This window comes from Melospiza georgiana, chromosome 1, assembly GCF_028018845.1.
Source record: "Melospiza georgiana isolate bMelGeo1 chromosome 1, bMelGeo1.pri, whole genome shotgun sequence".
Taxonomy (NCBI): Eukaryota; Metazoa; Chordata; class Aves; order Passeriformes; family Passerellidae; genus Melospiza; species Melospiza georgiana.
Window position 1 is genome coordinate 42377714 of NC_080430.1, and position 27348 is coordinate 42405061.

General features: G+C 43.7%; 1 protein-coding gene across 1 annotated transcript in view; it reads right to left on the reverse strand.

Annotated features, from left to right (window-relative positions):
• The window catches only part of TRIM71 (tripartite motif containing 71), a 54294-nt gene extending 27550 nt beyond the window's left edge, over positions 1 to 26744 (reverse strand). Inside the window, exon 1 of the mRNA XM_058038870.1 lies at positions 25869 to 26744. Within this exon, the coding sequence (XP_057894853.1) occupies positions 25869 to 26744 (876 nt within the window). The remainder of the gene's footprint in view (positions 1 to 25868) is intronic.
• Positions 26745 to 27348: the final 604 nt, after the last annotated feature.

Here is a 27348-nt window from a genome sequence, read left to right on the forward strand (position 1 = left end):
ACTGCTGCTAACATACTTTAGATGTGAATGTTGGGACAAATATTCACATTTTGTTATTCTAAACCTGACCCTGGTTAGTTGCAGAAGCATCAGTGTCATCAGACAGCTGTATTTTGTAGTGTAAAAAGTAGGTGCTGTTATTTTTCCTTCCCCTTGTAGGCTAAGATGTTTTGTTGTTTTGTTCTCACTTCAGTAACAGGCCTCAATATGCAAGTTACATCTGGAAACAGACAAAAGCCAACTGCCCAGCAGTATTGGAAAATTAAAACATTGGGTCAGACTCAAACGGACTAGGAAGGCAAAGGTCAAAGCAGCATTAAATCATTAGTTTCCCAGCTGCCACCAAGGCATGGAGTTGACCTTTGATTTTGTAAGAAGTGGTCCAAGCAATTTTCTGGTGGCAATATGGGCAATCTGGCACAGTGGAATATTATCCTTGAAAGGGGTGGGTGGGAAGGAGGAGTTTAAAGTCTTGAAGGCAAAGATTAAACTAACTTCAATCTCTCCAAACCAAATTTGCACTGTGAATCTGCAAGTGCAAATAATGAATATTAAATTATCAAGCTTTAAGGACAAGAGACACTCCAACATTTGAATCATTCAAGTATCTGTTAAATCACATAGCAGTGACAGCAAGCAGAACTTAAGAACATAAAGAATTCACTGCAGAGAATACTAGAATATTGTATTTATTTCCTGGAATGAGTTCAGTTTTTAGAAATTACACTTTATAGCAGTTCACTTAGTTTTGTTGGTTTTGCTTTTTAAACAATACATTTGAGATGAGCTCATGCTTCTTCAGAGGAAGGACTCAGAGCAACACTTTTAGTCTAGCTCTACCTCCACTACTTTTTGACTGAGGTAGGAAAGACAGGCTAAGCAAAAAACTGGCCTCCACTTTCTTTCTCTAGCTTCCCTGATCTTAAACTTCATCTACTACTGCCCTGTTTCCAACTGCTCCTTGTACACTGCTCAGCTGAATGTTGGCATTGTACGTGCAGGCTCTGATCCGACTGCTTCCAAGTTCCTAGAAAGGGTTTGGTTTTATTGCTGCTTGGCAAAGGGCAGCACAGGTATCAAAGGGGCCCCAACCAACCAAAGGACACTTGGAGAGCATGTCTGAGCCCTCATTAGCAGGGAAACACACAGGGAAAACCAGTTTGCATGCAATCAGCTGTTAAGGTATTTCTAGGTGGATTTAAGACATTTCTATGCATATTTAAGCAACTCCAAGCAATTTCTTTAGTCTAAAAGGGTCACACAAGTCATGCTTTATTGCCAGGGCAGTACAGGCTGGTGTTTTCCTTTGTGACAAGAGCACAAGTTTTCCAAATAGAACATAGAGAGCTCCCCTCCCCATCCTACATCAGTGTTCAAGGATTCCTCACTGCTAGCTCTTCATGTGAGAAACTAAACCACAGCAGAGACTTTGGGCATGGACTGAGTTGTATATATCCACAACCTCTGATGAGGAAGAACATTTTCAGAGAATTTTAATTTGGCACTAACGCCTTCAGTAAAATACCTCTCTGTGCTGTAAGCCACATGGTAAACTGTAAGCCAGTTGGTCAGGCTTCTTTCATATGCAAACACTATTTTCACCAGCGAGGTGAAAAGCACACCACCTTTAACACCTACATTAGAGAATAAGGATGAGCAGAACCACCTCTCTTCCCACATACTTTCTTTCTATGAAAGGTCTGTGATCACAAAGACAGCACAAACATAGCACATTCTGAATATATTCTGTGCTATGTGGGCCACTGAGCTAAACCACTCTCTTCAAAGAGTGTAACAATCTAACGTTCAGACAAGTGAAAGAATATTTAAATCTGTTTTAATAACAGATACAACCAATAGAATGCTGAAAGACCACACTGGTAATCACTTAGAGAAAGCAACCACAAACTTAATGTACTTGCCAAATCAAAACATACAGATGGCACCAATCTTAATCCTTTCTGCACTCAATTCAGGTAGCACTGAAGAAGTAAAACAAGTAACCAGAAGCCTTCTATTGCAGAAGACACACATTTCTCATCAAGACCATTCTGAGAAAAATACAACAGATTTTTTTTTGTTAGTGTTCTGGTTTACTCACACAAGCTCCAATCCACTGATGAGACATTATGGAAGTTTCACCCTCACTTCATGCAGCCTGAACGTGCCCACTGTTTCCTAGACAGAGGAGAGGTTCTACCCACTGTACATTTTCCCTCCAAGAGAGAAAAATCAAAGCTTTCATCAGGTCTGCAAGCTACCTCAGTCAGCTCTCATGGCTCTTGCTGTACTACCTTCCGTGGTTCCAAGAGGAATACAAGACCACAGAATCACAGAATGGTTTGGGCTGGAAGGGACCTTAAAGACCATCTAGCTCCAACTCCCCCATCAGGAGGAGGGCCCCATCCAACCTGGCCTTGAACACTGCCAGGGATGGGGCACCCACAACATCTCTGGGCAACCTGTGCCAGTGCATCATCACACTCTGGGGGAAGGTGTACAAAGCTTAAAAGAGCCCTTGCTAGAAAGAGCTATTCTTCACAGCTCTAATTTTAAAAAATAATTCTTATACAAACAGACCAGTTAGCAAGATACATTGGTTTCAGACTGGATAATAAGGCTATTTCTGGAATTGAGATACTGCACTGACACAGCTTCTGCCACAAAAACTTATGAAATCCAGCTACTTGGATACCTTCTTTCCTGAAAAGAGAGTTCTGTTTCTTGTTTGAGCCAGAAATGAGACTTGACAATGCCCTAGAGTTCTTCAGGGGTTCAAGTATACTCCCTGGACCAGAACTGAGCAGCCAAATGCTGGACTAGCACTGCAGGTAGTCAGTCATGTGCTCTTCAGCAGAAGATGGCATGGGACTGGAATAAGATATGAATCATGCAGGTGTGACTGACTGGCCTTGATCCTACCTCAGCCCTATTCTGACTGCCATGTGAAACTGAAAAATATCTTCTCTACTTATACTGGGGGAAAACCATTTTCCATGAGTTCTCATCTGTGTAAATGGAACCGGAGGCAGGACCTCATGTTTACAGTGGAAAGACATCTTGTATCTTGAAACCATTCACAAGACACTCCTGGAAAATCCCTGCTGTAATTGCAGCAATTTTTTGCTATAATTTTTTGTGAGCAGGTAGTCTCAATGCTGAAGACAACTGTATGTATGCTCACACAGCTGAAGCTTTAGAAACAAGTTAACAGCCTTTTTTTTCCCCCTGATTGAACAGGCTAATAACTGCCAAGACAGTCCATCAAGATAACACGTGAAAAGAGAAGCATGTTGTGCAACTACCCCCTTCCACACCCCAACTGAAGGGGCCCATTTGATATCAACCAATGGCAGTAAGGGACCTTGCAGCCTTCCACAAGGAAGCTTGGGGAAAAGGAAGACAGACCTTTGGAGCTGGACCAGGGGCAAGTAAGAGGCCCCCTTCTGTGGCTGCACAGTCCTCCTCATCTTTGCTTTGTGTCCCTTATCACTGGGGCCAGATGCTAGGGGAGCACAACAGCCAGCAGCAGCAGCCAGGGACAATAGCCTGGATGCTCGGGTGTGGTGGGCGAGAGCAGCTAAAAAACAACTACTTAATGCAAGGTTTTGTGCACAGCTGGAAGCACCCCCAGCCCGCAGGATCTCCTGAGAGGAGCGGCAGGAAAGATGCACAGCTCCCTCCACCGAGCTCCAGCCCTCGCATGCAGAGGGCCAGAGCTATCAGCCTGAACCTGCCTTCAGTGCAGGTGATTTCTCTGGCTTTGTCTATGACCACGCATAGGAGGTGGTCTTGTGAAAGGCTTGCCTCACAACACAGCAACAACGGATGCCAGCAAAGACAAACATGGAGCTTCCTCTGCTAGGAAGTATCCTGTATTATCTCAGAATTCTTGCCCCAATTTCTTTGTGACAGTGAAATGCTGCTTTGTGATGTGGCCTTTTTGCTTGGTCTAAACACACAGCTCTGGGAAGTAAGAAGACATTACAAGCCATCAGTTTTTTTACTGAGAGGACAGTCCCACAACCCTACCTCAGGGCAGGAAACAAAATGGAATTTGGTGATTCCTCCAAAATCAGCAGTTAACAAAAAGCTAACAATCCCCACAGCTTCTGAACAATGGGCTATTGTGACTCATGCTAGGGTGCCATGGGCTTAGTGGATGGGCTAAGTCAGATCTCGCACTCCACAGGACCATGAATTTATCACTAGATAGAGGGAGCTTCCAATCCATTTGCTTTTGATAGAACAGCTATACCCAGCTTTATTTCCAGCTCTTGGTCTACTTCTAGCTTTGCCATTTGTGCTATTCAGTAATCTGTGCATGGTCAGTCACATGGCTCAGTGCCCTTTGGAGCCATTCTGAGCCTCAACTGGGGTACAAAGATGAATCCCCAGGTAGCCCAGAGCAGCACAAAGTACTCCTGGGAATACTCCTGGCATTCCTCTGATCTGAGCAAGGCCACTGCACCCAGAACAGCTTATCAGCCAGCATCACTGCTTAGAGATACAGCGCAGGTTAAATGATCTATTTCCAGGAGGCGAGGTCTTAAGCAAGGGAAAGAGTGAAAGACTGCTTCTGACATGCAGCCTCACAGAAAGAGGTTCTATGAGAACAGGAAACAGACCTCTGCTTTTATCCCATTGCCTTTCTTCAGCTTAACTCTCTCCCTTGGAGCTGCTGTTAACACCTAAGAAAAGGAAGCACAAGCTGCAGCAGCCTTCTCAAAACCAGACCACACTTGGGCACAAGTGGGCTGGAACAATTAGGTCATGCAGAAGTAAAATTTGAAGTCTAGAGAGGTCTACTCCTGTGAAGTCTGGTTCAGCTGCCAGCAACAGGTAGTAGGGGAATACAGACCCGTGGGTGATTTGAACGGAACAAGTCCTCCTTTCTGCTACTGATATAATCTAGGACTGGCTGGCAGCAGATCCTTGTACCTTCCCTTAAAGGCTTAACAAAGATGTTGTCAGTAAAGACAAACATGGAGATTTCCCCACTAGGAGGTACCCCATATGATCCCATAAATACCTTCCCCTCTGCTGGCATTAAAAAAAAAAAAAACTAGAGGGAAATTAAGAATCACGTGCAGTATTTTTGATGCTGCCTTACCTATGATGGAAATGCTGCAGATAAGATTAATGAAGTGCTCCAATGTGGTAGATCAGTAGCCTGTGAAAGCCTCAGCTAGGTAAAGCTTTAAATGTGACCTTTCTAAGCAGAGCTGATCTTGCAGGAAGTTGCATGCTCAAAAAAAGTAATTCCAGTGAAACAGAGGCACTCAAGATGCTTGAGATCTGGAGCTAATACATACCAGGAAGGGATTTCTTTTCTTGGGAGAAGGGAGGAGTCAAGCAGGAAAAAAAGGAATAAAGCTTACTAAGAATGTTAACAGCAGACATTATATCTAATTTCTTTGCATTCCTTCCCCCCTCCTTTTCCTCCCGTCCTTTAAAAAACAGGAGCAAACTTGTGAGTTAAGGATTCTGATCAATGCAACATGTTAGGAAAAGAGAGCAGGAGGTCAAGAGGAAATGATTAATCCTGTGCAGAAGACTGGCAGGATGGGTCCTGGAATGGCTTACCAGAACAATGCCCCCACTAATAAGCAGGTCAAAAGACCCTTACAGTGAACAGAAGCCCCAGTTACACTGTACATTAATATTCTTCCCTTTACCCCAAGTTATATTTGTTTGTTAAAGCCACATTAAAAAAAAAAAAAACCAAGTATTGAATTAGAAAACAGGTGAAAAGTTGTGGTGCCAGACAAGCAGGAAATCTGAAAGATAAAGGATTACAACTAAACAACTCAAAGTGTAAAGAGCTCCACTGTAAGATGGTCTTTGCAGAAGGCTTTGGTAAACTGAGGAACAAGGCAAGAACCCTCTATTACAGATTTCACACTGACTTTTGTGTTTTACTCATGCAGCAGACCAGCGTCTCTTCTGATAAAGACTGCTCTTCTGTTGGTGGCATAGTCTAATGAGCTGAAGAAAAAAAGAGCAAATTCACTGCAGGCAATACTTTGGACCTGAAGGTGCATGTGGTTCAAGGTTTACTGCCAGAGATAGCTGTTTAGTACTGTGGTTTCATGATATCCAACAGAAGCTATTCAATCCCAAGAGGCTCCAAGTTTCAAGTAATTATTCCAATCCCACACCACTCCTCTCCTCCACTTTAGGCAGAATTACAAGTCCCCAGGGCTGCACTGTGGATGCTGTCAGGGGAAGGCAGCTCTATTTCCAAAAAGATTCTGAACTTACATGAAGTATGTATGTATTCCACGATGCAGCACCCAGTACAACCTCAGACTTGCGCTCACAAATACACAGCAGAGGTTTCACAAAGGCTTCAAGGCTGACCCAAGCAAACCCACATCTTCCAGAACCACCAGCCTTCCAAGCACTCTCCCAGTTCAGACAAGCAAGCACCAGCACCTTGAGAACTGATGTGAAGATTACCCTGAAAACTCACCCACAGTCTATAAAGGATGAAGTTACTCATCAGTTCACTAACACAGCCTGCCCTACTGATGACAGGAAAGTGCCAGCAGTACTGCTCGAGGTGTAAAGGCTGGTGCTGATGGGTGGGCAGGGAGGAGAGGGGCCAGCCTGCCCCTCCTGCCGGCCCAGCAGCAGCAGCAGTGCTGCCCTTGGCTCCTGGGGCCAGAGCAGATCCAGCCCTGGAGGAGCCCAGCGCTGGGGAGGGAACGCCCTCCGGCAGCAGCAGCAGCAGCATCGCCTTTGTATCAGCACACAGCCTCCATTTTGAGCAGCTGGAGGCACTGGGCCCAGGCTGGAGGGGGCCAAACTTCAGCTTCCCAAGAGGAGGAATAAAAATGGGGAGATTGGTATCAGGGCTGACACAGTATTGTTAGTGCCCTCAGTGCTCCCCCAGCTGAACACTACTCCTGTGAGCAGTGTGTGTCCATCCTTCACCCCACACCAGCAGAACAGGGCTGCACACTGAGCTAAATATGGGCCAAGTGCAGGGTTTTTGCAGTGAGAGCAATCCTTACAGCATAATACGACAGAAACTCCAAATTCCTCAGCTTTTAGCAAACTGAATATTAAAGCAAGGCTGATCATTAATACATTAACCTCCATCTCTATCCCCCAGCTCCCCATTTTTCTGCAGGAGAAAAGGCACAGGCTGTAAAATGGGACATGAGTTCCAAATCAGAGAGGTCTTTGGGCATTAGAAGGTTGTTTCAGGGAACTCCACACCTCTCAAGAGAAATCTGAAAACAAAGCTACAGCTTACTTGGAAGAGAATTTGGACTCAGAGCTCTCTTGGTCAAAAACAAAATCTAGTTAATGTACACGTCACCTTGTGCCAGCACTGTTAAACCCACCAGTACAGGCACAGCCTATTCCAGTTTGTGACCTCTCATGTCTGCTGAGAACCAGCAGATGTCAGGCCACTAATTTTTATTAAATCAGTGAATTAAATTGAAATCTACCCCTTCAAGTCTGGAAGAAATTGAGTCTAAATTGTTAAATTCACTTTTTGCAAACCTATTTAATCCAGCTTTCCTATTTAATCCAGCTTTTCACAAGGAAATGCATTTTACAAGTGCTCCTCTTGTTCTAGGAGTAAGCTACACATTCCATTCCAAATCCTGCAGTGTGCATTAAGAGACTGGCTTGAGGTAGAGACTGTCCTTACAACACATCCAAGAACCAAGCTTCAGAGTATTTGTTCCAGAACACAAGCCAAAACCACCTGAGAGCTGGGTGAGGTTACACATCTCTGCACAGAACGACGAGTGCAGCAGCGCGAGGTGGATGGAAATTAAAGCCCCAGCGAGCTGACCTGCTCCTGGTGTGCGAATTCACAGGACAACCCCGTGTGGCTGGCTCAACATGCCAAAGACAAGGATGTTAAAAAGCCAAATCATTGTTATCTAAAGCCCGGTGCACGGGCTGAGTTCAGCACAAACATCCATTTTGCTCTGCCTCCCCCATATAAAAGCCAGGAAAGTGGATTCCAAAGTTCAAGCACTGTAACTACAGAGGAAATGCTGCAATGAAACAGTTTCACTCTAGCTACATTTCCCCCAAAACTTAAAAGACAAGCTTCTTGGACACCCAAGTCACACCAGTAACATGCCAATTATTTAGGGCACATCTCCTACGCACTTATTTTCATGACTAAAAACGTCACAGCATTAAAATAGAGCTCACAGACAGAGCTATTCACTTGCAGTATAAGCCTAATAAAAATGAAATGGCTAATAAGTTTCTTAACCAATAAAAGTAGCAACAGCCATTATTTAGTCAAGGGATGATAGGAACTCTTAAAAGAGCAATTTTTTCTGCTATTTGTTTCTCCTCTATTCCCCACAGTTCATTATAAAAATGCATTTTTCAGTGTGGTAAAGGCACTACTAACCAAAAGTTGGCACCTCCAGCCAGACACACACAGGTTGTGATGCAAACCAATGTGTTCTCATGCATAAAAATACAGTCTCCTCCTATTTTCTGTGCAACAAGATATTGTCACATGGGCAAAATCCATTTTAGCTATGGCTGAATTTTACGAACAGGATCAAGTTGCACGGCTTGCCCCCACCCAGCTGATGAACCTTTAAAAGTCAGAACCACCACCCCACATTTTTGTAACTCCATTCTTGACGGGCAGAGATTGCCTTTGTTCCAGCCCTAATCCTGCACTCTAAGAATATCAGATGATTCCCCCCAAAATAGGAACTACTCAGTCCTCCATCTGCCCAGCATAATTACTCTTTCCATGACAGTCACCATCTTTTTCTCCACAAAACATCAAGTACTGCTTAGGTCCAAAATCAGTTTTTAATGCTGTCCCTTTTAACACAAATACAAAAGCCCAGTCTGCCATCAGTGTAAGTATTTATGGACTTGCAAACCTACAAATTCCACCTAGAGCCACACTATGCTCTTTGAAACTTTTCCCAATGGTTGTCTCAAAGCAAGCGCCCATAAAGAGTTTATTTCATCAAATTGGAAGCTGTATGAGGGGAAACAGGGCTTGTGAACACCACCATATTTAACTCGTTAGACTTTCTTCAAATGTTTTGGATATTGAGCATTTCAGGGAGGGACAGGATTGAAAGCATTTACCAGCAAGAGCCATGATTGATTTAAAAACAGTTTAGAGAAACAGGCAGAAGCAAGTGCAGGGCTTCCTTTCAAATTTGAAAAGAAACATATCTTGTTGTTGGCCCTCCGGTCACATTCAGTGCTGTTTTTTCTTAGGACCATCTAAACAAGACAGATGTAGCCAGTATCCAGGCAGCAGCTGAAGCCTGAGCACTCGAAAGGCTCTCTGGGGTGGGGGATGGAGGGGAAAGAGGCAGAAGAGAAGGAGGAAGCCATTTGGCTATAAAAAGGATCTTTCTTTCCTGTTGAAATGCAATGGTAAAGAGTGTCAAAATGGCTTAAGGGTGGGGAGGTCAAACATGTTTTGAGATGTTAAAAACTCTTAAGCTTTGTCAAAAAGGCTGAAAAAAAATCCTTAAGGTAGGTTTTTGTTCTTCCATGCAAAATACTTAGCCATCATAATAGCCGGGAGCAATCCTGAAATTTCCATTATCTGTTCACTTTTATCACAAATTAGTCAAAACTATTCAGTTAACATTTTATTCTAATGAATCTGCCACTGGAGAAACACTTCTGAAAATTACTGTTTTCCAGTAATTTTTAGACACATCATGTATTTGCCAATCCTCCCTCCCTCCAACAAGCCTCCATTTTAAAAATCCATCACTGCTGCTCATACAGCGCAACTGACTCCGCACTAATAAGGATGCTGAAAAATAGGCACCAAATAGTATTTTCATTAATGCCACAGCACCAGCAAAATACACCTTTAATATGTATGCCATCAAAACTGAACACAACATAGAGGGTTTTCTGCTAAACAAAAATATTTTAGTAACTTCTAGACTATGAAATTACTTGTCATTTAAATACAATAATGAAATTTCAGCGGTTCTAAACCTTGATTCACAAAGCCAGACAAGAATGCTTAAAAAGCTTGTACGGTAACTTTTACCCTTTGTTACTTCACCAAGATCTGCAAGAAGGAAGCATATAGCCTGCACAGTGAAGCCTCATTTGCTATGGCTACAGAAGGTCTTTAAAGCTCTGCAGCTTATTTTCTAGTTTGTAGTGCAGTAATAGAAGAGTCCATGTTTTTCTTTTTTTAATAAGTAATTAATTTAAGTGGAATAAGAGCCACTGGAATACTGACTGGCACGCCAAGCCCCCCATCTCTCCTACTGATGAGGAAAGCCGGACTCTTCCTTACCCTCCTTCTCAAGCCAGTCACTCTTGTTCTTCTATAAAAGTCTCCCCCACAAGAGGCTCCAATGCACCATCTCAGAAGTGATGTTTGCAAGTTCATTCACAGGAAATTGGATTTACACCTGCCTGATTTCTGAAATGTGCATAAAACAGGGATAGAGCAGCACAAAGCCACTTCCCCACCATGACCTCCCGCCCCCACACCTGAAGGGGCTGGGGTAGGGGGTGTAGGAAGGAGACCACCTTTGAGAAGGGGTTTTGAGATGCAACTTATGAACAGATGCTGGAAACCCAGATCCTCTATTACTGTTATGGAGCTTAAATTACACATCCAGAAATTAATTCCAGTTGCTAATATAGGAGTCAGGATGTTGTTAGCTGACAATCCCACTCAACCACTGAAGTCCTCTCATGTTCTGTAAGCACCTTGTCTCTCTCTCAAGTTTCTACATTCCACTAAAACTCACTGCTTGAGGTGGGGATTGCACCAGCTGGTGGTACAGCCCTTTGGGCTATGGGTGCCACTGCTTTGCACCAGAATTTTCTACAGGAAAAGTCCTCTGAGAAGTGGCGCTTCCCAGAGAGAAATCAGAGAGAGAGAAGTCAGACTTCTCTCTCACATGGGCAGGTTTAAGTAGGACTTCTTCCCAGCACTCACTGGGCTGGCTTGTTAGAGAAAAAGCCAGCATTGGAGGTGTTCATCAAGGCTCAGTTTGTTTGTGGCACATTAACTGGGCTGAAGAAGTCACCCTTCTGGGCATCCTCTTGAGAATTAAATTCACTGCACAACCAGACAAACATGTGGCCAGCAAAACACTGGATGTTTACAGAAAAAGACAAAGCTGCTTACAGCAAGAAAAGGGTTTTGAGTAGAGGCATAACTTCCCTCCTAACTGGGAAGCATTCTGGAATTAACAGCTAACTGTTATAACCTCCACAGTATCATGGATCCTGAAGCTGCAATAATTTAAACTATTTCTAGTTCTCAAGTCAGCTTCACTAAAGTTGATATTGGAAACATGGTCAGAACCTAGCACAGCCCTTTTTCCCCAGCTGCAGAATTGACCATTTGATCAACACATAGCTTTGACCAAAACCAAATAAAGATTAGTAGAAAATACTTTGTCAATTCCCTTTTAATGGCATAAAGGCTGAATCTCTTTTGTGCCAGACATTACTTTCAGATGCCAGCACTGTTGCCAAATTGTGTTGTCAGCTAATCTAGTGAGGGCAGAAATAGATCTTAACCTAGTACATTTTTAGGGGATGTATACCGCAATGGGTCAGAGTTGAAAGTCACTTGACCAAGTAATACTCCATCTTTTTGTTCCAGGGTAGAATCCACAATTATTAGGATCTCCATACAAAATCTCAAGTATACAATATGGTATATTAAGGCTTTCACTACACCACCACCTAATTATTCAGGAACACTGCACTGGAAAACACCACAAGAACCAACAGAGTTTTCAGCAAGGTCAGGATGGTGAGTAGCCAAGAGGTGGCAGTGTTCCTGCCTGGTAAACAGGAAAAAGACTGATTGTTAATAGCATTCTCTTTGGGTAGGAAGTCCAGTGGCATCAAAGTGATCAATGTGCAAGGGGCACACTTTTTAAACTGCTTCTCTCCCCCTTTCGGCTGCAGCCCAGTTAAAATGAATATTCTCTTCAGGGACTACAACCAACTCCTGGTCAAAGCAACTGCCTTAAGAAGCAGTAGTAGTATACTACTACAAACATTCTAATTAGAGAGTAATTGAATGCATCTAGGCAAGAAGGTGGCAATATTTTAATGCTTTAGTTGGCTTCTATAAATGAAAGTATTTTAAGACATTATCAATTAAAAAGACCTCCATGATTGCATAGACAAAGAATTTTCAGGTTTATAATAAAAATTGTACCTCAGACTTAGCACAAAAAAAAAGGGAAGAGTAACTCTATAAATCGGTACTTAAATTTCACTTGGCATTTAAGCTAGCCTAAGGAAATCCCAAGACTGCCTCACCTCTGAATTTTTAACATGGTTATTGAACACTGGAAGATGAAGTTTCAGTTCACATGTTCAGTGCAAAGGTCACAAGCTCTGCAAGACCATGATCAGAAACATTCCAGGGCAGCGTTGCTTAATTCATGGCAACAGCTTTATTTAACAAAAGCACTCGAGGAATGGTTTCCCTCCGTAACTCCATATGGGATCAAACATGAAACAAGCCAGCTTACTCCAAGAAGTGGCTTCTTTGACCACATGAGACCTGGTGTTTTGAGAATTTATTTTGGCTGGTTTTGTTCCTTTTTGTTTGTTTAAACTTTGATTTGCAAAGATCTTTCATTCTGAAAGCATTTCCACCTAGCCGTAGCAGAACAAGAGAGATGGCATACATATTTGGCAGGAATGTCTCCCCTGCCTGGAGAAAAACAGATACATGAAATGGGGAAAAACAACAGACACACCATGATATTCTGACTCTTACTGATCTAGGGAAGTATCTTCCAACAACCAACAGCCTTTTGTTCCTAGTCAATGACTAGCAACAGTTTTCCTGGGCCAGACAGGAGTTTCTGAAGAGGAGTTTCCTTTCTTAGATAATAAATGTAGCATTTTATATAATTTCACATCATGCCGCTCAAAAAACTTGTGCTACTTTATTACAACATGTGCATCCAAAAGAAGTTACTAGATTTGGAGCCGTGTCAGTCACCTTGGATTATTTTCCCTTACTACCTCCCTCCTTCAGCAAGGGACTGTGTAGCTGTCTGTCAAAGTATCTTTGCCAGGGGAGCCAAATGGAAAGCTGCCCATCTACACCCAAAACCTGGATCCACTAACACAGGTGGATAACATCTTAAGGAAAAAAATTCATACCAGGGAGCTTTGGGGTAAAATCATACACCACTACAAATAATGAGAAAATTGTTCTCAAAGGGAGGAATAAACTGCAAAAAAGCTGAAAATTAAGATAAGAGTTATAATGAGAGAGGTTATCATTATCCCAAATAGTTTGTCTGATTTCCATCCCAGACAAGCCATATACAAGTGTACCTGAATTCTGCAATGAGGATAACACTGTTCTCATATGCTGAGGAATAACTGGATGAAAGAAACAAGATTTCCAAGACAGCATTTCATGTCAGTGAGTCTCTCACCTGCTGACAGCACATTTGGATAGCATACAGTGATCTCAGCTGGGAGGTATCACTATTCTATTTTTTTTTTATTTTAGTCTTTGTTTTGATATGCAACACTTCCTCTTTACAATCTATCCCCTAGCTGGTGAAAAGTGTTTCCTTTTATATTTCCTCCTGGGATGGTGTTAAAATGAATTTAAAATTCAAACAACAAACACATTGATGAAAATATTGTGTTCTCCTATAGACAAGATCATATTGAATTTCATGCATTATATGGTATTTTCAGTTGAGACCATGATTTTTTTTCTGTTGCTTACATTAAAAAACTAATATTAAAATAAGACAGGACACCATCAATGCTTCCCCATGATAATTTAAGTGGAAGGACACATTATAGATCAGTTACTCTAAAATACATTCTAAACAGCTTTCCTTTTTTCTTTTTTTTCTGAAATAGCTGTCTTGAACATTGGTGAAGACAAAACAGCAGTTCTGACAGGGTACTGGTTCAATACATTGTTCCTAGATTGATTAACTGTCAAGATTTATCCTTCATTGAGGAGAAAATAAGTTGGTCTTATTATGCTAGCCAAACCCTCATAAATACCTTATAAAAATGATGTTTACATGCATACACTGACAATATATAATGAAGACAAATGAATGGCAACAGAAGTGTATTACTGAGCAGCTAAGAGGAATGAACACTTGTTCCACATTTGCACAGTGACTTGCACTACCAAAAACCACGACATTTTAAAAGTGACATGCTTAGTCACAAGAATGCTTTATAATGAAATGCACAACTATGGCTTTCACCAAAAATTTATTCAAAGTATCCATGCTCAGCTTCCTTCCCTAAGTTTAAGGCAGAGCTGGGGAAGGAAAGGAGATGAACAGGTTTGGACCAGAAAAAGGGACCTTCAATACATCTTTGGTCCACACCATTGGGGAATTTCATCAGCTGAAGCTCCTTAGCAGCCCCTGTTCTCTGCTGAATGGAACAGGCTGGCATCAAGAACAGGTGTCAGAAGTGATATCATGTACAGAATGAAAATGCTATGAATTGTATTTACAAGGATGTTGACTGAAAGGCATGACTTCACTCTAAGAAACTGAAGGCCAAATAAGGCAGCTGAGTAACTCCTCCTCTCAGAAAGTTTCTGCAGCTAGACAAGCAAATTGGAAACCAATTAAAATAAAGCTATAAGTCGTTTAACACTCTAAATAACTTCTACAACTACAGAAATTATGGTACTCTCTGAAGAAAAAAAGTTAATTGCTTGCACCTAAGGACTGAAATACGAAATGAAACTATTAACTTAAAAATGGCTCAAGTTGGTTTTTTTTTTGTTGCAGTTTGTGAAAGTAGGCACATGTTAACACCTGCATTTTTAAATTATGGTTCTCCCATTTGTTCTTACAGTGTATAAAGTTTTTTGGCATCATTGCCAAGAGACAGACATAGGAGCACTAGTAAAGACTATCAGTAATCACGTACTACTTGAACTCCCTTCACTGGCTCACAGGCATAGGAAAAGAAATGAAAGGACTGACAAGGAAGTGTTCCAGTGAAAGAAGAGCCTCTGGATCTAAGCCAAGCCCAAGTATGCCACTACAAGCTCAAGTGGCCAGCCACAGAATCCAACTACTCCAGTCTTTGCAAAGATATGCTGACCTTACCTATATCCCCAGTCAATGCCAAAGCCTCCTACAAGGGGAAATGAATTGCACACATTATATTAATTGTAACTGCAGTGCTTCATCACTTCCAGCAAAAATCTCTCTAGTGGTTCCCTAGAAGACCTAGGTTCCTAAATTATAAAGAATTTTCAGTTGTTACTACAATATACCGACATGCACTAACCATGCACCAATATGGAACAGCATCAAGGCGTACAACTGCTCCCTGGAAATATTATTTGAAGAATAAGCCACTTGGAATGAGGGGCCCACATGTACCCCATCAGGTTCAGCAGAACATTGCCTTAGAGGCTTTCCACTTGTTTTGGTAAGAGACAAAGAATTTCGGCTGACTTGACACAACTGCTCCTGAGGAACAGTTCAGATTCAGAGGCACGTAATGAACTACTTTTGACAAGATGCAAAGGTGGGATAATTCCACCTTTGCCAGAAAAGCAATAGCATGAAGATAAAGTCATGTTTGTTTTGACAAGTCACAATTGTCTAAAACTCAGGAAGTTTATCAAATTTGTATGCATTGGGAAGTGCATACAAATGGAAAAAGCACATCTCAGGAATGACTGGAAGTTTGGAGTGGACAGCCCTCCAGCAAATTGCCAGCTATGCAGCAAAAGTCAGCTCGAGACACTTCAGCCTTGCTTCCACTCAGCCCAGCCTGCTGGGACTGCCCACCATGAACCTCCCTAAGAACCATCCCACCAACCACCACACAGAGTAATTCAAGTAAGGGAGCCATGCTTCAGCAACAGAAAGCTCAGGGGCCATACATTAATTATCCAGCAACAGGCTCAGAGCCCTTGAAAAAGTTAGTAATGCAAGAAGAGTGCAGCAGCTACCATGGAATATTGTCAATTAAAATACACACTGTCTGGAACAGAGAAAGAAGACAGCACCTTCATGATAAGGGAGGGCATGCAGAGTTCCTTTTGGAACTCTGTCAGTAGCCACCATATATAATTCTAATCCAATTCTTAATTCTAATCTTATTAATGCTTCCATGATATTGGGGGAGGTGGAGTTTATTACATCTGCCCCCTCAATGACAACTGCATTGAGTACAAGAAAGGAAGAAGCAAGGAGAGCATTAAATCTTACCACCATTACCATTTTAGTCCATACAAGAGCAGCACTAGAAAGACTGGGACCTCAGTATTCTAGGAATTCTTTTGTACTTCATCCTTTCCAATTCCCAAATGTTTTGTTAGTGTTGCTTGTTAATTCTTTCAGGGTAGAATCCACTCCAGACCACTACCTGATCTTTCCAGTACCAATTTGTTTATTATGATAATTTTGGTTTTGTTTATCTTTTTTTCTTCTATAAACTGTCCTTCCCTTCTTCCCAATATCCAATATTTCCCCATCCATTTAAAAGCCTTTAACAGAAGTTGACACCAAATACATCCTGTTGGGACATAACTGCAATGCTGTAGGTACTTCTACAGTAACTAGCATGGGGAAATTATTTTCCATTATTTCAGTCTAGTATTCAGTCAATTCAACTGAATCCTCTTGTATCATTATCTGCACAATCACGTCTACGACTTGCAAGCACTTCAGTGGGAGAAACAACAATTTTCATTTTCCCCTACAAATAACCACTTCTCTGAGGGGAGGCTGTTCGGGTCTCACAACAACTTCAGCTAGCTTGCTCGTCAGTCAGCCACCGATTAAAGAAAATCTGGTTTGCAATCTGCTCATCTAGCCACAAAAGCTGTATTTGGGACACTCAGCCGACTGGCTCATTCGGCAACCGGTTTCTTAACAGAGAAGCCATGCCTTTCTCAAGTAACATCCTTGTATGGATCAAGTATTCTTGAAATTTGAGTGACTTTGTCTAGCAGGCTGCAGACCCCCTTCACGCTCCAACTTCAATGTATTAAATCTCCAGTGCCTTTGGGCATACCATATATAGCGGTGGGGGCGGGGTGTGCTGCAGGGGGCTGGAATTTAACCCTTTACCAGCACTGTTTTTAAAGGGAAAAAAAAAAAAAAAAAGGAAGGCTTGGAGGCATGCTGCTCCTTCTTTCTATGCTCTGAGAAAAGTTCTTCCTCAAAGTAACAGACCTGCTCTGCCTCACAAACACATGCGCTTACTAAAACATCCTGGAACTACAGAGTTGACTTCCAAAGCACAGCAAGACACAGCAGCAGCAAGACCCCAGGAGCTACCTGGTGGCTGTCCCTTACACCCTCCACACCTGACATGGCATTATTCAAGGTGACAGAAGATCAGCAAGAGTAACCTTGTCAGGCAGCCCCTACTGGCTCACTCACTGGTGCTTCCCACTACTGACCCTGACACAAGGCAGCAGCATTTCTCTAGTCCCTGATGCAGCACTAGGGTGGATTACAAAGCTTAAGGGCATCTGTAATGCAGACAGCTTTCAAGCTTTGCTCACACCCAATATTTAAGGCTAGGGATTTTTATTTTGTACACTTAACTCTCTGACAGTGTGAAAAGCTGTGTAAAAAGAACAACTGAAGTGAAGGGGGAGGGAAAAGGGGAGGATTTGAAGTTTGATAGCTGACATTTTACCCTAAATAATAGTTTGCCCTTTGTTAACCAAGAGCACCTGAACAAAAGGCTGTATAACTAGTTTTTTAGCATATGCCAGCCACTCTGGACAGCAAGTGCCTAGACATCCAGACAGAGTCCACAAAACCCAAGACAACATAGGACATGGGGAAGTTACAGCAACAAGCTCCAGCACCACCATCCAAGAATCACACTGAAGTTTGATTGCTGAATTTCAGGTCCCTGCCAGTGTTTTAATCCAGCCAAACACAGCATTTGAGAGTTCTGTACATTCACAATACCTTGCCTAGCAAAAGGAAATATTTACAGTAGATGGTAGTTTAACAACATTGGCTCTCCCCAAAAGAAATTGGGGGGGGGGCATGTAATACAAGCAACCAACTGAAAAAGAGGGTTTAGCAAACTTCACAGAACACCTTGAAATATTTTGGTTATGCATGGACACTAACCAACATGAGAGGGATGATGCAACACAAATTCAGCTATCACCTTTAGCTCACTAAAGCACCCTTTTCCCCCACAACACAGATTAAAGGGCAAGAACATTGCTGTTCTCACATCCCTGGAAAGCACTGGTATAAGAGCAGCCTTGGTGATTGCTTGGGTGCTCTTAGGAGAGAGAATACTGTAGTAACAAACAGGAATAAAACTGAGCTGCTGAGGTGACAGCAGCTGCTTTGGTTAGGTTAATGTGTCTACTTAGAAATGAGTTTTCAAGGCAATCCACATGTTTCTTCAGTTGAACTTTTCTCTGTAGCATTCAAGACATCTCACAATCCCCAGAATTTTAAGTACCCAACTCTGAAAAGGGATTCTCACCCATTGCCAGTCCAACAAGTTTAGAGCTTGCCTCAAGTCACCTCCCTACTGCTGGGAGGTAATCCATTTTCTCCAAGTCAGCACCAGTGCAGAGGCACACAGCACACAAAGCATACAGAACCATAAAACAATAAGCATTTCAAGCTTCCAGTTCAAGCCTTAGTCACTTCAAAAATATTTCAACCACATATGAAGGAAACTGCTAACTAGTCATCATCCTAGCCAACAAGTTCACCATCTGGGGTTTTAGCAATGCATGTTCCACACTCAAGTGAAATAACAGGAATGGTGCTCTTATTTCTCAGAGCTGAACATGTAACTATGAATTAATTCTGTCAGTATTGCACACATATCCAAGATGCCTGAACAACACAGAACATATATTCATGAGCCTCATCTGTGGGTACTGGCTTTTATTTTTTTCATACTAGGCTATACAGCTAGAGCATTTAAAGCTGGCCAATACTTTTGGTTGCTAAAAAAGATTAGCAGCTATGGACGCTGTAACTGAAAAGAATTTGTTTTGTTGAAGTTGATAGCAGAGGAAGAAACAAATAGATGAGAAGGAAAAGAACTTTAGACAAGAAACACACTACTGTCTTCGCCACATACAGTTTCTCTTCTTTAAGATGGCAGTGCAAAGAGGAATAATAAAATAACTTCTGAGGTGACATTACATAGTAAAGAAGTTTTTGTACTCAAGGAGATAAGGAATTGGAGCAATACCATGTTTTTTGTTCCATTTCTGTAACTTGATTCTGATGCACAAGCCTAATTTGTTAGGAGGACCAAACCTATCCCACCCACAGAGCCCTTCAAGCACAGCCAGGGAAACAAGAAAACAAGCCATGGAAGGGGCTGCAGCTGAGCCCACAAAGGGTACAGCTGAAACAAAGTCAATATGCCTAATATATTTTGGGATGAGGGACATCCATTCATGAACCAATACTTGGATTGCCAAGCAGTAACCAGTCCCATCCAGTATGTCTACACTTTTTAATTAAAGACTTTGAATGATAGGTTAAAAGCATTAATAAAAATTATGTACTACATAATTATGATCCAAGACCATATCTGTAACTGGTCTACTGAAAGTGGGTTACAGCTGAAGACAATAAACCCCTTCTGTGATATCTTATCTGTGGTAACATTAGTCTTGCATTCAGTGCATTGTTCATGCAGCTTAAGATCTGTGCTCTCAACACATCGTGATTCTTTCTTTGCCTGATGGAAAGACACCAACTACTTTGCAGGAAGGAAGGGAGAATGGGAGGAAAACTAGGAAGAGACTGGGCCAAGACAGTATTGAAAGAGGAATGATGCCTCCTCCTTGACTTTAAAACAGAGGAACTAAGTAGTTTTCCTTAAAGGAAGCATGGTCTAGCAAGCATGTTTACATGCTCTGAAGATTTAGCTGAAAGGAGAAACTGCTACACATGATGAAAAATTTCATCACTAAATTGAAGCAAAAATTCAGCTAGACCTTCTCTCCCACTTACAAGATACACTTCAAGGCATCAGTTCTAACAAAACTGTAATTCACAAAATTATGGGTATTCAGCAGTCTAGTTTCATGCCTATTTATTGTATGCACATCTCCAGCTGTATGTCACTACAGCCTCAGAGGTCTATGCTGCAGCCTGCAAGCATTAATATCCCCAACACACAGCAATACTCTTGGGTTTTCAAAGACAGGCTCTAAGTAAAAACAGTCCATGAAAGTTGCCTGAACATCCAAGGCATCTATGCTTCTTCCAATTTTTACTCACTGAAAATTGTCTGAAGCCACGTTTAATTAAGCCAGTAGTGTAACAACATCATATTATCACCAAGAGAAAAACCTGACAACTTCGCTGTATTTACCCTAAAAATGGTGAGTGGATTTCAACACCAGTCAACTGCAAAGCAGCAAGGAGGCATTGGATTTTCCAGAATAGTATTAAAGCTGTTTAAAAAAAAGAAGTTTTAATTCTCTTCCTAAAGAGAAGGAGTTAAATCAAAAGACTTCTGCATGCAGGGAAGAGCCAGGAGTTGAAGATGTGATGGTGAAGAGACATCTAAAGGGAAGGTAAGGCAGAGTAATCCCAGAGGTTTAACACCTGATAGCTGAACAGTATTTGTAAGCTAAAAAATATTGTGAAACAAAAAATTATTCCAACCCTTTATCTTTCTAAGGATGTTAAATCCACATTCCATAAATCACATATGAACAAAGTAACTCACTACCCTGCTTTCTTCATCAGGAAAAAGTTTAAAAGGAAAACACAACTGTCAGTAACCCAATCTGAAGCATTGTTCTCAGATGGGCACCTGTATGTGCATTTGATATCAATAGAGAAAAGACACAGTAAGTATGATCAATGAAGGCTGCATGAGTACCAAGATCTATATGCAGTTTCTTACATGCCCTGGAAGTATGAATTTCTCTAGCTCATGTGCACATTTTTTCCTCTAAACCTGAAGCTCTCGCAGTCACAACACCAGTGACACAATGCATCGCATTTAAAACCACTGCCTCTGGATACACTCCTAAAATTTTTAATCTCTTTGTTAGGTGGCAAAAACCTTAATCATTACAAAGAGAAACAGCAAGAGCCTGTACCACACACTGCAGTTTCACACAAATAACCCCTGAGCAAGAGATGCAGAACTGGGAACTCGGGCATACTCCCTCTGCATGAGCCAACCACTTTGGCGAGACGCGTGGGTGGGTGGCACTGGGAGCACCAGGGAGCAAAGCTCAGCATTTGGGAGCATGGAAAGCCATTACACAAAAGCAACCACATTTAACCTACCATTCCTGTCTAACCACTCCATTCCTCCTTTCCCCTCATACCAGTTCAGCCTGGAATTAAAATAAACTTATCCCAGTGCTAGCAAAAGGGAAAAGTTTTCTGTCATGTTAAGTGAATTAAATTGGCTCACAGAAGCATCTCCTGAGTGTGCTTGCTCCCTATTGTGAGACCACAGCTCTAGCCTACATTAGGGGAGCTTAGACATAAATTCAATCAGCAACTTTAGCCAAGGTACCAGGTAAGTAGCTTTCAGTTCAGCTGACAGCTATGAAGTTGAATGCTTTCCCCTATACACATGCAAGCCTCCAAAAATTGCATCTTTCACAGTCTGTAAAATAACAAGAAGGAATGCATTTTAGCCATAATCTAAAAAGATAAGAAATCCAAGAATATATGCAACATAGCAATCTGATTTTAGTGAGTCTTGTCTGCATGCTCCAACAGCCCCATGAACCACTGCAACTCACTGACATGGCAAAAAACTTACAAGAGTTTGTAAATTAATCTGATCAGTTAAGACCCTGACCAAAGACAGACATGATGCAAGGAGAAGGAAGCAACAGTGTGTTTAAGGGCAAGGAGAGAAAGATCTTTAAAAGCCTTTCTTGCAACAGAGGGAGCTGTGGTGCTACAGGGTTTTGTCTTGTAAGTCTTGGTAGTCCATGAACCACTTCTAAAATGGAATCTGTAGAGTAATATCAGAACAAGAAGGGTCATACACCATTAAGCTGACTGAATTTGGCAACTCCACACTTTCCTAGAAAGTGTCAGAAGTCTGCTATTGAAGTGTTTTGACCATCCACCACTGTTATCATGAAATGATATTCAAGCTCACAGAAGCTGAGCTCTGCCATAAATGAAAATCCCAGTTATTTAACTTGCAACTTGTAGCATTTTCCACTTTCTGCAAACTCACTTGACTCAGTTTATCAACACAAGCCAAGTGTCCTACAGCTGTTCCAACATTTTCTAAGATGGTGGTTTAGTTTACAGCCTATTCATCCTGCCAAGAAAAACAGAGGTGCTCTTTCAGTCCGAGATTAAACAATCAAGAACACATTGACACATCAGGGAGGATATTTGATTTAATTATGGGTAAGACTAAAGTAAAATCTTTCCAAGTCCCCTGTCTAGTTGGTTTTTATAACAATAACATCTAGTTGCTACTGTAGCATTGATAGCGCTGTACACACAAAAAATGCTAGACAAAATAAAATTTTCAGGGTTGTAACATGGTTACTTTTGTAGAATGCTTCAAAACATCTGAAATTAAGCATTTTACATCAGACAGTGAGGTTCCCAGTAGTAAATCACCAGACTGGATTTTAACAGAAGGTCCATGACAAAGAATTGGCTTTTGCTTCCCCCTCACCCCACAACACTTTTTGTTCACCTTCTTTCATGCATCACTGTACTATCTGCAGGCACTGCTATCCAGAAAGCAATGTTCAGGGTTCCACTCTCTAATGTCTGCCACTACTGTAACAGTCAATATTCTCTGTTTCAGAGACTGTTATGTACTCATAGCACACAACAGGAGTCAACAGCTCAACCAAGACCAGAACCATCTCCACTAAAAAGAGACTACACGCCAGACACATCCCAGTTAAGAGCTGAAATCTGCATTTCTCTGCATAAAGAGGATGAGCAACTACACTGATCTTGTCTGGCAAATGTGTATGTGTAGTCTTGTTTTGAGACTTGGAACACCCAGCAAGTCACCACCCACGGTGCTATTTCCCTTCTCACTCGAGGGAGTCTAAAAACGGAGGTGGAATGAGGGAAAATTATGGGGAAGGGACAGTGATTCCCAGAAGGAGGGGTGGAAAGACCAGAGAGGAACAGGATGAAAGGTAACAAATGAGTAGCAATATTAGAACAGGAGTATCATGTTCTAGGCAAGGAGGCACAAAATAAGGGAGGAGCCAACAACTTTTGTGCAGAAAACCCTCAGGGATGGGGGTCAAACTCCTTATAACAGGGTAAGGAGGATCTATCCTGGGGAAGGACAACTCTGCATTTAAGAGAATTACTCTTCCAGCAGCTTGCAGATGAGATCTGCCTATGCCCAAACCTTACCTGCATGAATTAATCAGAGGGAATATCCTGCCCACCAGCTTTTCTCACATACTGAGCAGAACCCGGGTTTTTAGCTACTAATATTAAAGTTTCAGGCTACCATTCCTGCCTTGCATTTTAGGTTTGTTTTTACACTCTTAGCCCAAAGTGCCTAAGTGATGCACTAAGTACTCTCCTGGAAGGCTGCCTTTCTATTATAGTTCCTTTTATGAGGCTGTAAATAGCATTCTTAAACAAGCAATAACCCTCACAGTTTTGCAGCCACCCTTTCTCAGAAAAAAAAAAAAAAAGTTGTACACCTCACCCATATTTTTAGCCAAAGTGATAAAGATTTACAGGACAAACTGTTCCCAACAGTCAGACTATCCCAAACAATTCCTCTCGAGTGAATAATAAATACTTGCAAATACTGATCAGGCACACCCGCATTAAGGAGCCACCAAAACGCACTAATCAAGAACAGTAGTAGATCATTAATTTGCAGAATAAAAGCCTTTCTCAACAGGAGCTGAAGGCTTGAAAATACTTAGTTGTTTTAAAACAATTTCTAGGTCTGCAGGACACAGGAACACCCAAACCCAATCCTTTTAAGAGGTGTACTCTTTTCAGAGTGCACTGTTGAAAGTAAAATTATTTACCGTCAAATAACGTAAGCTTTTTCAGAAGGTGCTTCTAGAAAAGCCATACAGTTTAAGCAAGGCTAGAATACCTTTGTTCCCTTTGCATTTTAAGATTTTAAGACTACAAAATACCTAGGAGCTCTTATCCCAGCTACTCTTTTACTCAGTGGATTCAGAACACGTTGCATTAGAAGCTGGATATTCTATATTATGGCCAAAAGCCCTCAATTGTTTCATTTTACACACTTCGAAAAGAACTTTCATCCTACTGAGAATACAAAAACTAGAAGCTTTCTAGCCTGCACCACAAAACCGAAGTTATACTCCAAAATGAATGCAGAAAGATGGTTTTTTTTTCTAGTGTCTTAAGAACATCATGCCTCATTTCAGTCTAGCATTCAGTATTACACAAGTGCTTTAGGAACCCCACTCTTAGGGAGATGCTGAGATATCACAAAAATCTGTAAGCAGCTCAGCTGCCAAAACGTTTCTGGGCTGCTTTTGTTTTTGTTAAAAACTTAATTGTTCCTCAATCACACTTCATGCTCCCCAAATGTCATTTTAAGGTCTTTCTTTTCCCACAGAATTCATACAGTCTGTCCTCTGCCACTAGCAGCTCTAAGAAACACAAAATGCCAGGCATTTCCAGAATTATTTCATACCTACAGCAACATTAGAGGAGATAGAAAAAGTGTCCCTGAAAACTGAAGACAAAGGCATCACCACATTTCCCTGGGCGAAATGCCTTCGTTTATCAGTTAAGCAAGCATCCCACAGGAAGCTCTTGTACCACCCCTGTCCTCAGGCAGGTTTTCCCCGAAGCCCCGTGTGCTGTCCAATTTCATCTTGGAAGGAAACTACCTCCAACACCAGTTACTGGAAAATTCCAGCAAAATCCCCCCGCGTTGACCCCCAGAGCAAAAGGGGAAAGTCAGCAGATCGCCATTTTCCAGCTTCAAACGAAAAATCAAGTTTCAAGCTATCACAGCAAGAAACTATCCCAATGAAACTTAAGAAACTTTCAAGTACATTTTGAAGAAGCCACTGCCTCTTTTAAGATCTATGAAACAATACTTAGGGTCACCAGAATCAAAACTTGCAAAGCCAAAGCGTTTTAAATTAACACCACGTAAAGCAAGTTCCTGTTTTTGCATCAGTAGATGTTTGCCACCACAGAAGCAGAAAAGATGTTAACCAAGAGCAGTAGATGTAGCTGGCATTTGCAAGCGTGAGTATCTCTGCTAACTTTTTTACTGCCTTTTATTTATTTATAATTCATTAATCAAAAAGGCGTCTTTTTCTCAACACAGTTACCTTCCTTCCCTATTTATTCGTTTTTCTTCCTCCAGTGGGTTACACGCCGAACACGGCTGTGCAAAGCAGACTCCACAAACCAGTTTAACTCAGCATCGGGACTCTGGGGGACCCCAAACCTTTTTCCCTTGCATCTCCGCGGCCCCGCCACCCCTCGGTACGCGCCGGACGAGCCGCTCTGAGGGACACAGCGCCCGCAGCAGCCCAGAGCTCCCGCTGCAAGCCGCTCACGGGCACACCGGGGCTCCGCCGGCCGCCTCCCGGGACAGCAGGTCCCGCACCTCGCGGAGGGGCCCCCGGCTCACCTCCTCCTCCTCCTCCTCCTCCTCCTCCCGGGCGGCGGCGCGGAGCAGCGCCCGGTGCGAGCGGGTTGCGCCCGGGACGCCGCCGCCTCCCCGCACGCCCTCCCCCGGTGTGTCGGCGGCTCCCGCGCCCCGCTCCGGCCGCTGCCGGGGCGGCGCTGCCCCCTGTCCCCACAGCCCCGCCGCCCCCCGGCAGCCGGCGATGCGGGCGGGGGCCCTCTGGCGCCGGCCAGGGCCGGGAGCGCAGCCGCCCCTTCCCTCCCTCCTTCCCTCCCTGCGCTCACCTCGTCGTCGTGGTGCTGGCAGTAGCTGGCCCGGTCGGGGAAGACAGAGAGGATGTTGTACGGCGAGGCGGGGTAGGGCGGGCTGAGGGCGAGCGGCGCGGCGGGGCCGGCGGCGGCGGGGCCGGCGGCGAAGCGCTCGATGAAGTGGTCCTTGGTGAGGCGGACGCGCTGGTGCGCCCGCACGCAGTTGTCGCACAGGTGCTCCTGGCAGTCGAGGCAGCGGGAGCTGGCGGCGTTGCCCTCGTCGCAGGAGCTGCAGCGGGGCTCGCCCTGCCGGCTGTGGGGCCGCCGCAGCAGGAGCGCCGCCGAGCCGCCGCCGCCCGAGGAGGAGGACGACGACGACGTCGAGGAGGACGCGGCCGAGGCGGCGGCGGCGGGCGAGGAGCCGGCGGCGCGGGGCGGCCCCGGCGGCGGGCGGCCGTGGTGCCGGTTGTTGCCGCCGCCGCCGCCCGAGCCCGCGGCGGGGCCGGTCCCGGCGGCGCGGCCGTTCTTCTGCTCGTCGGCGGCGGCCGCCACGACGACGACGTCCAGCAGGTTGCTGAGGAGGAAGTTGGAGGAGGGCAGCGCGTCCATGCCCGAGGGCTCCGAGATCACCACCTTCTGGTCGCAGATGGGGCAGCGCAGCTTGAGCGCGTCCCCCGCGCCGGGGTGCCGCTGCGCCTCCAGGCACTGGCGGCAGAAGGCGTGCAGGCAGGGCAGGACGTGGAGCCGCCGCGGCGGGCCCCCGCAGGAGGAGCCGCCGCCGCCCCCGGAGGAACTGGAGGTCTGCGAGGAGGACGAGGAGGTGGAGGAGTTGGACGAGAGGGGAGCCGGCGAGCCGCACATCTCCTTGCACAGCGGGCAGATCTGGAAGTCGGACTCGGGAAACGAAGCCATTTGCGATGGGCCTGACTCCCCGATGGGGGGGCAAAAACGTGTCTCTCCTCCCTCAAAAAAAAAAAAAAAAAAAAGAAAAAAGAAAAAAGGCCAAAAAAAAAAAAAAAAAAAAAAAAAAAAAAAGCGTGGGCGGAAAAGCAGAGGCGCGGGGAGAAGGTAGTTCTGCAAGCAGCTTACCAGCAAGCTGGCATCGATCAGTCGTTTTGCCAAGTGGGATCGATGGGCCGGTTTTGCAAATACGGTGTCATCGATCCGGCGGTCTGCAGGGAGCTGGGTCCTCTCCTCGTACCTCGCTGCTGCCGGGCTGGCTGCTGCGGGGAGGGGGGAGTATTTTTGGTATGAAGGTGTAGCTGTCCCGTTCTCCCTCAGTAAATGGATCCTCTCGTCCCTCTCATGTACTTAACCCCCGATCCCCCGTTGCATTAGACAAATTGTATCGATTCCCCGATCGGTCAATACCTCACACAGTCTTCTCATCTCCCCCTCGGGTCAGCAGTTTGACAACGTGGTTTGGTTACTTGTCCTCTTCCTCAACGGAAAGTGCATGGGCGCCGACGGCCCGATCCCCGCCGCATCCAGCGGGGACCGAACTCTGTCCGCCGGG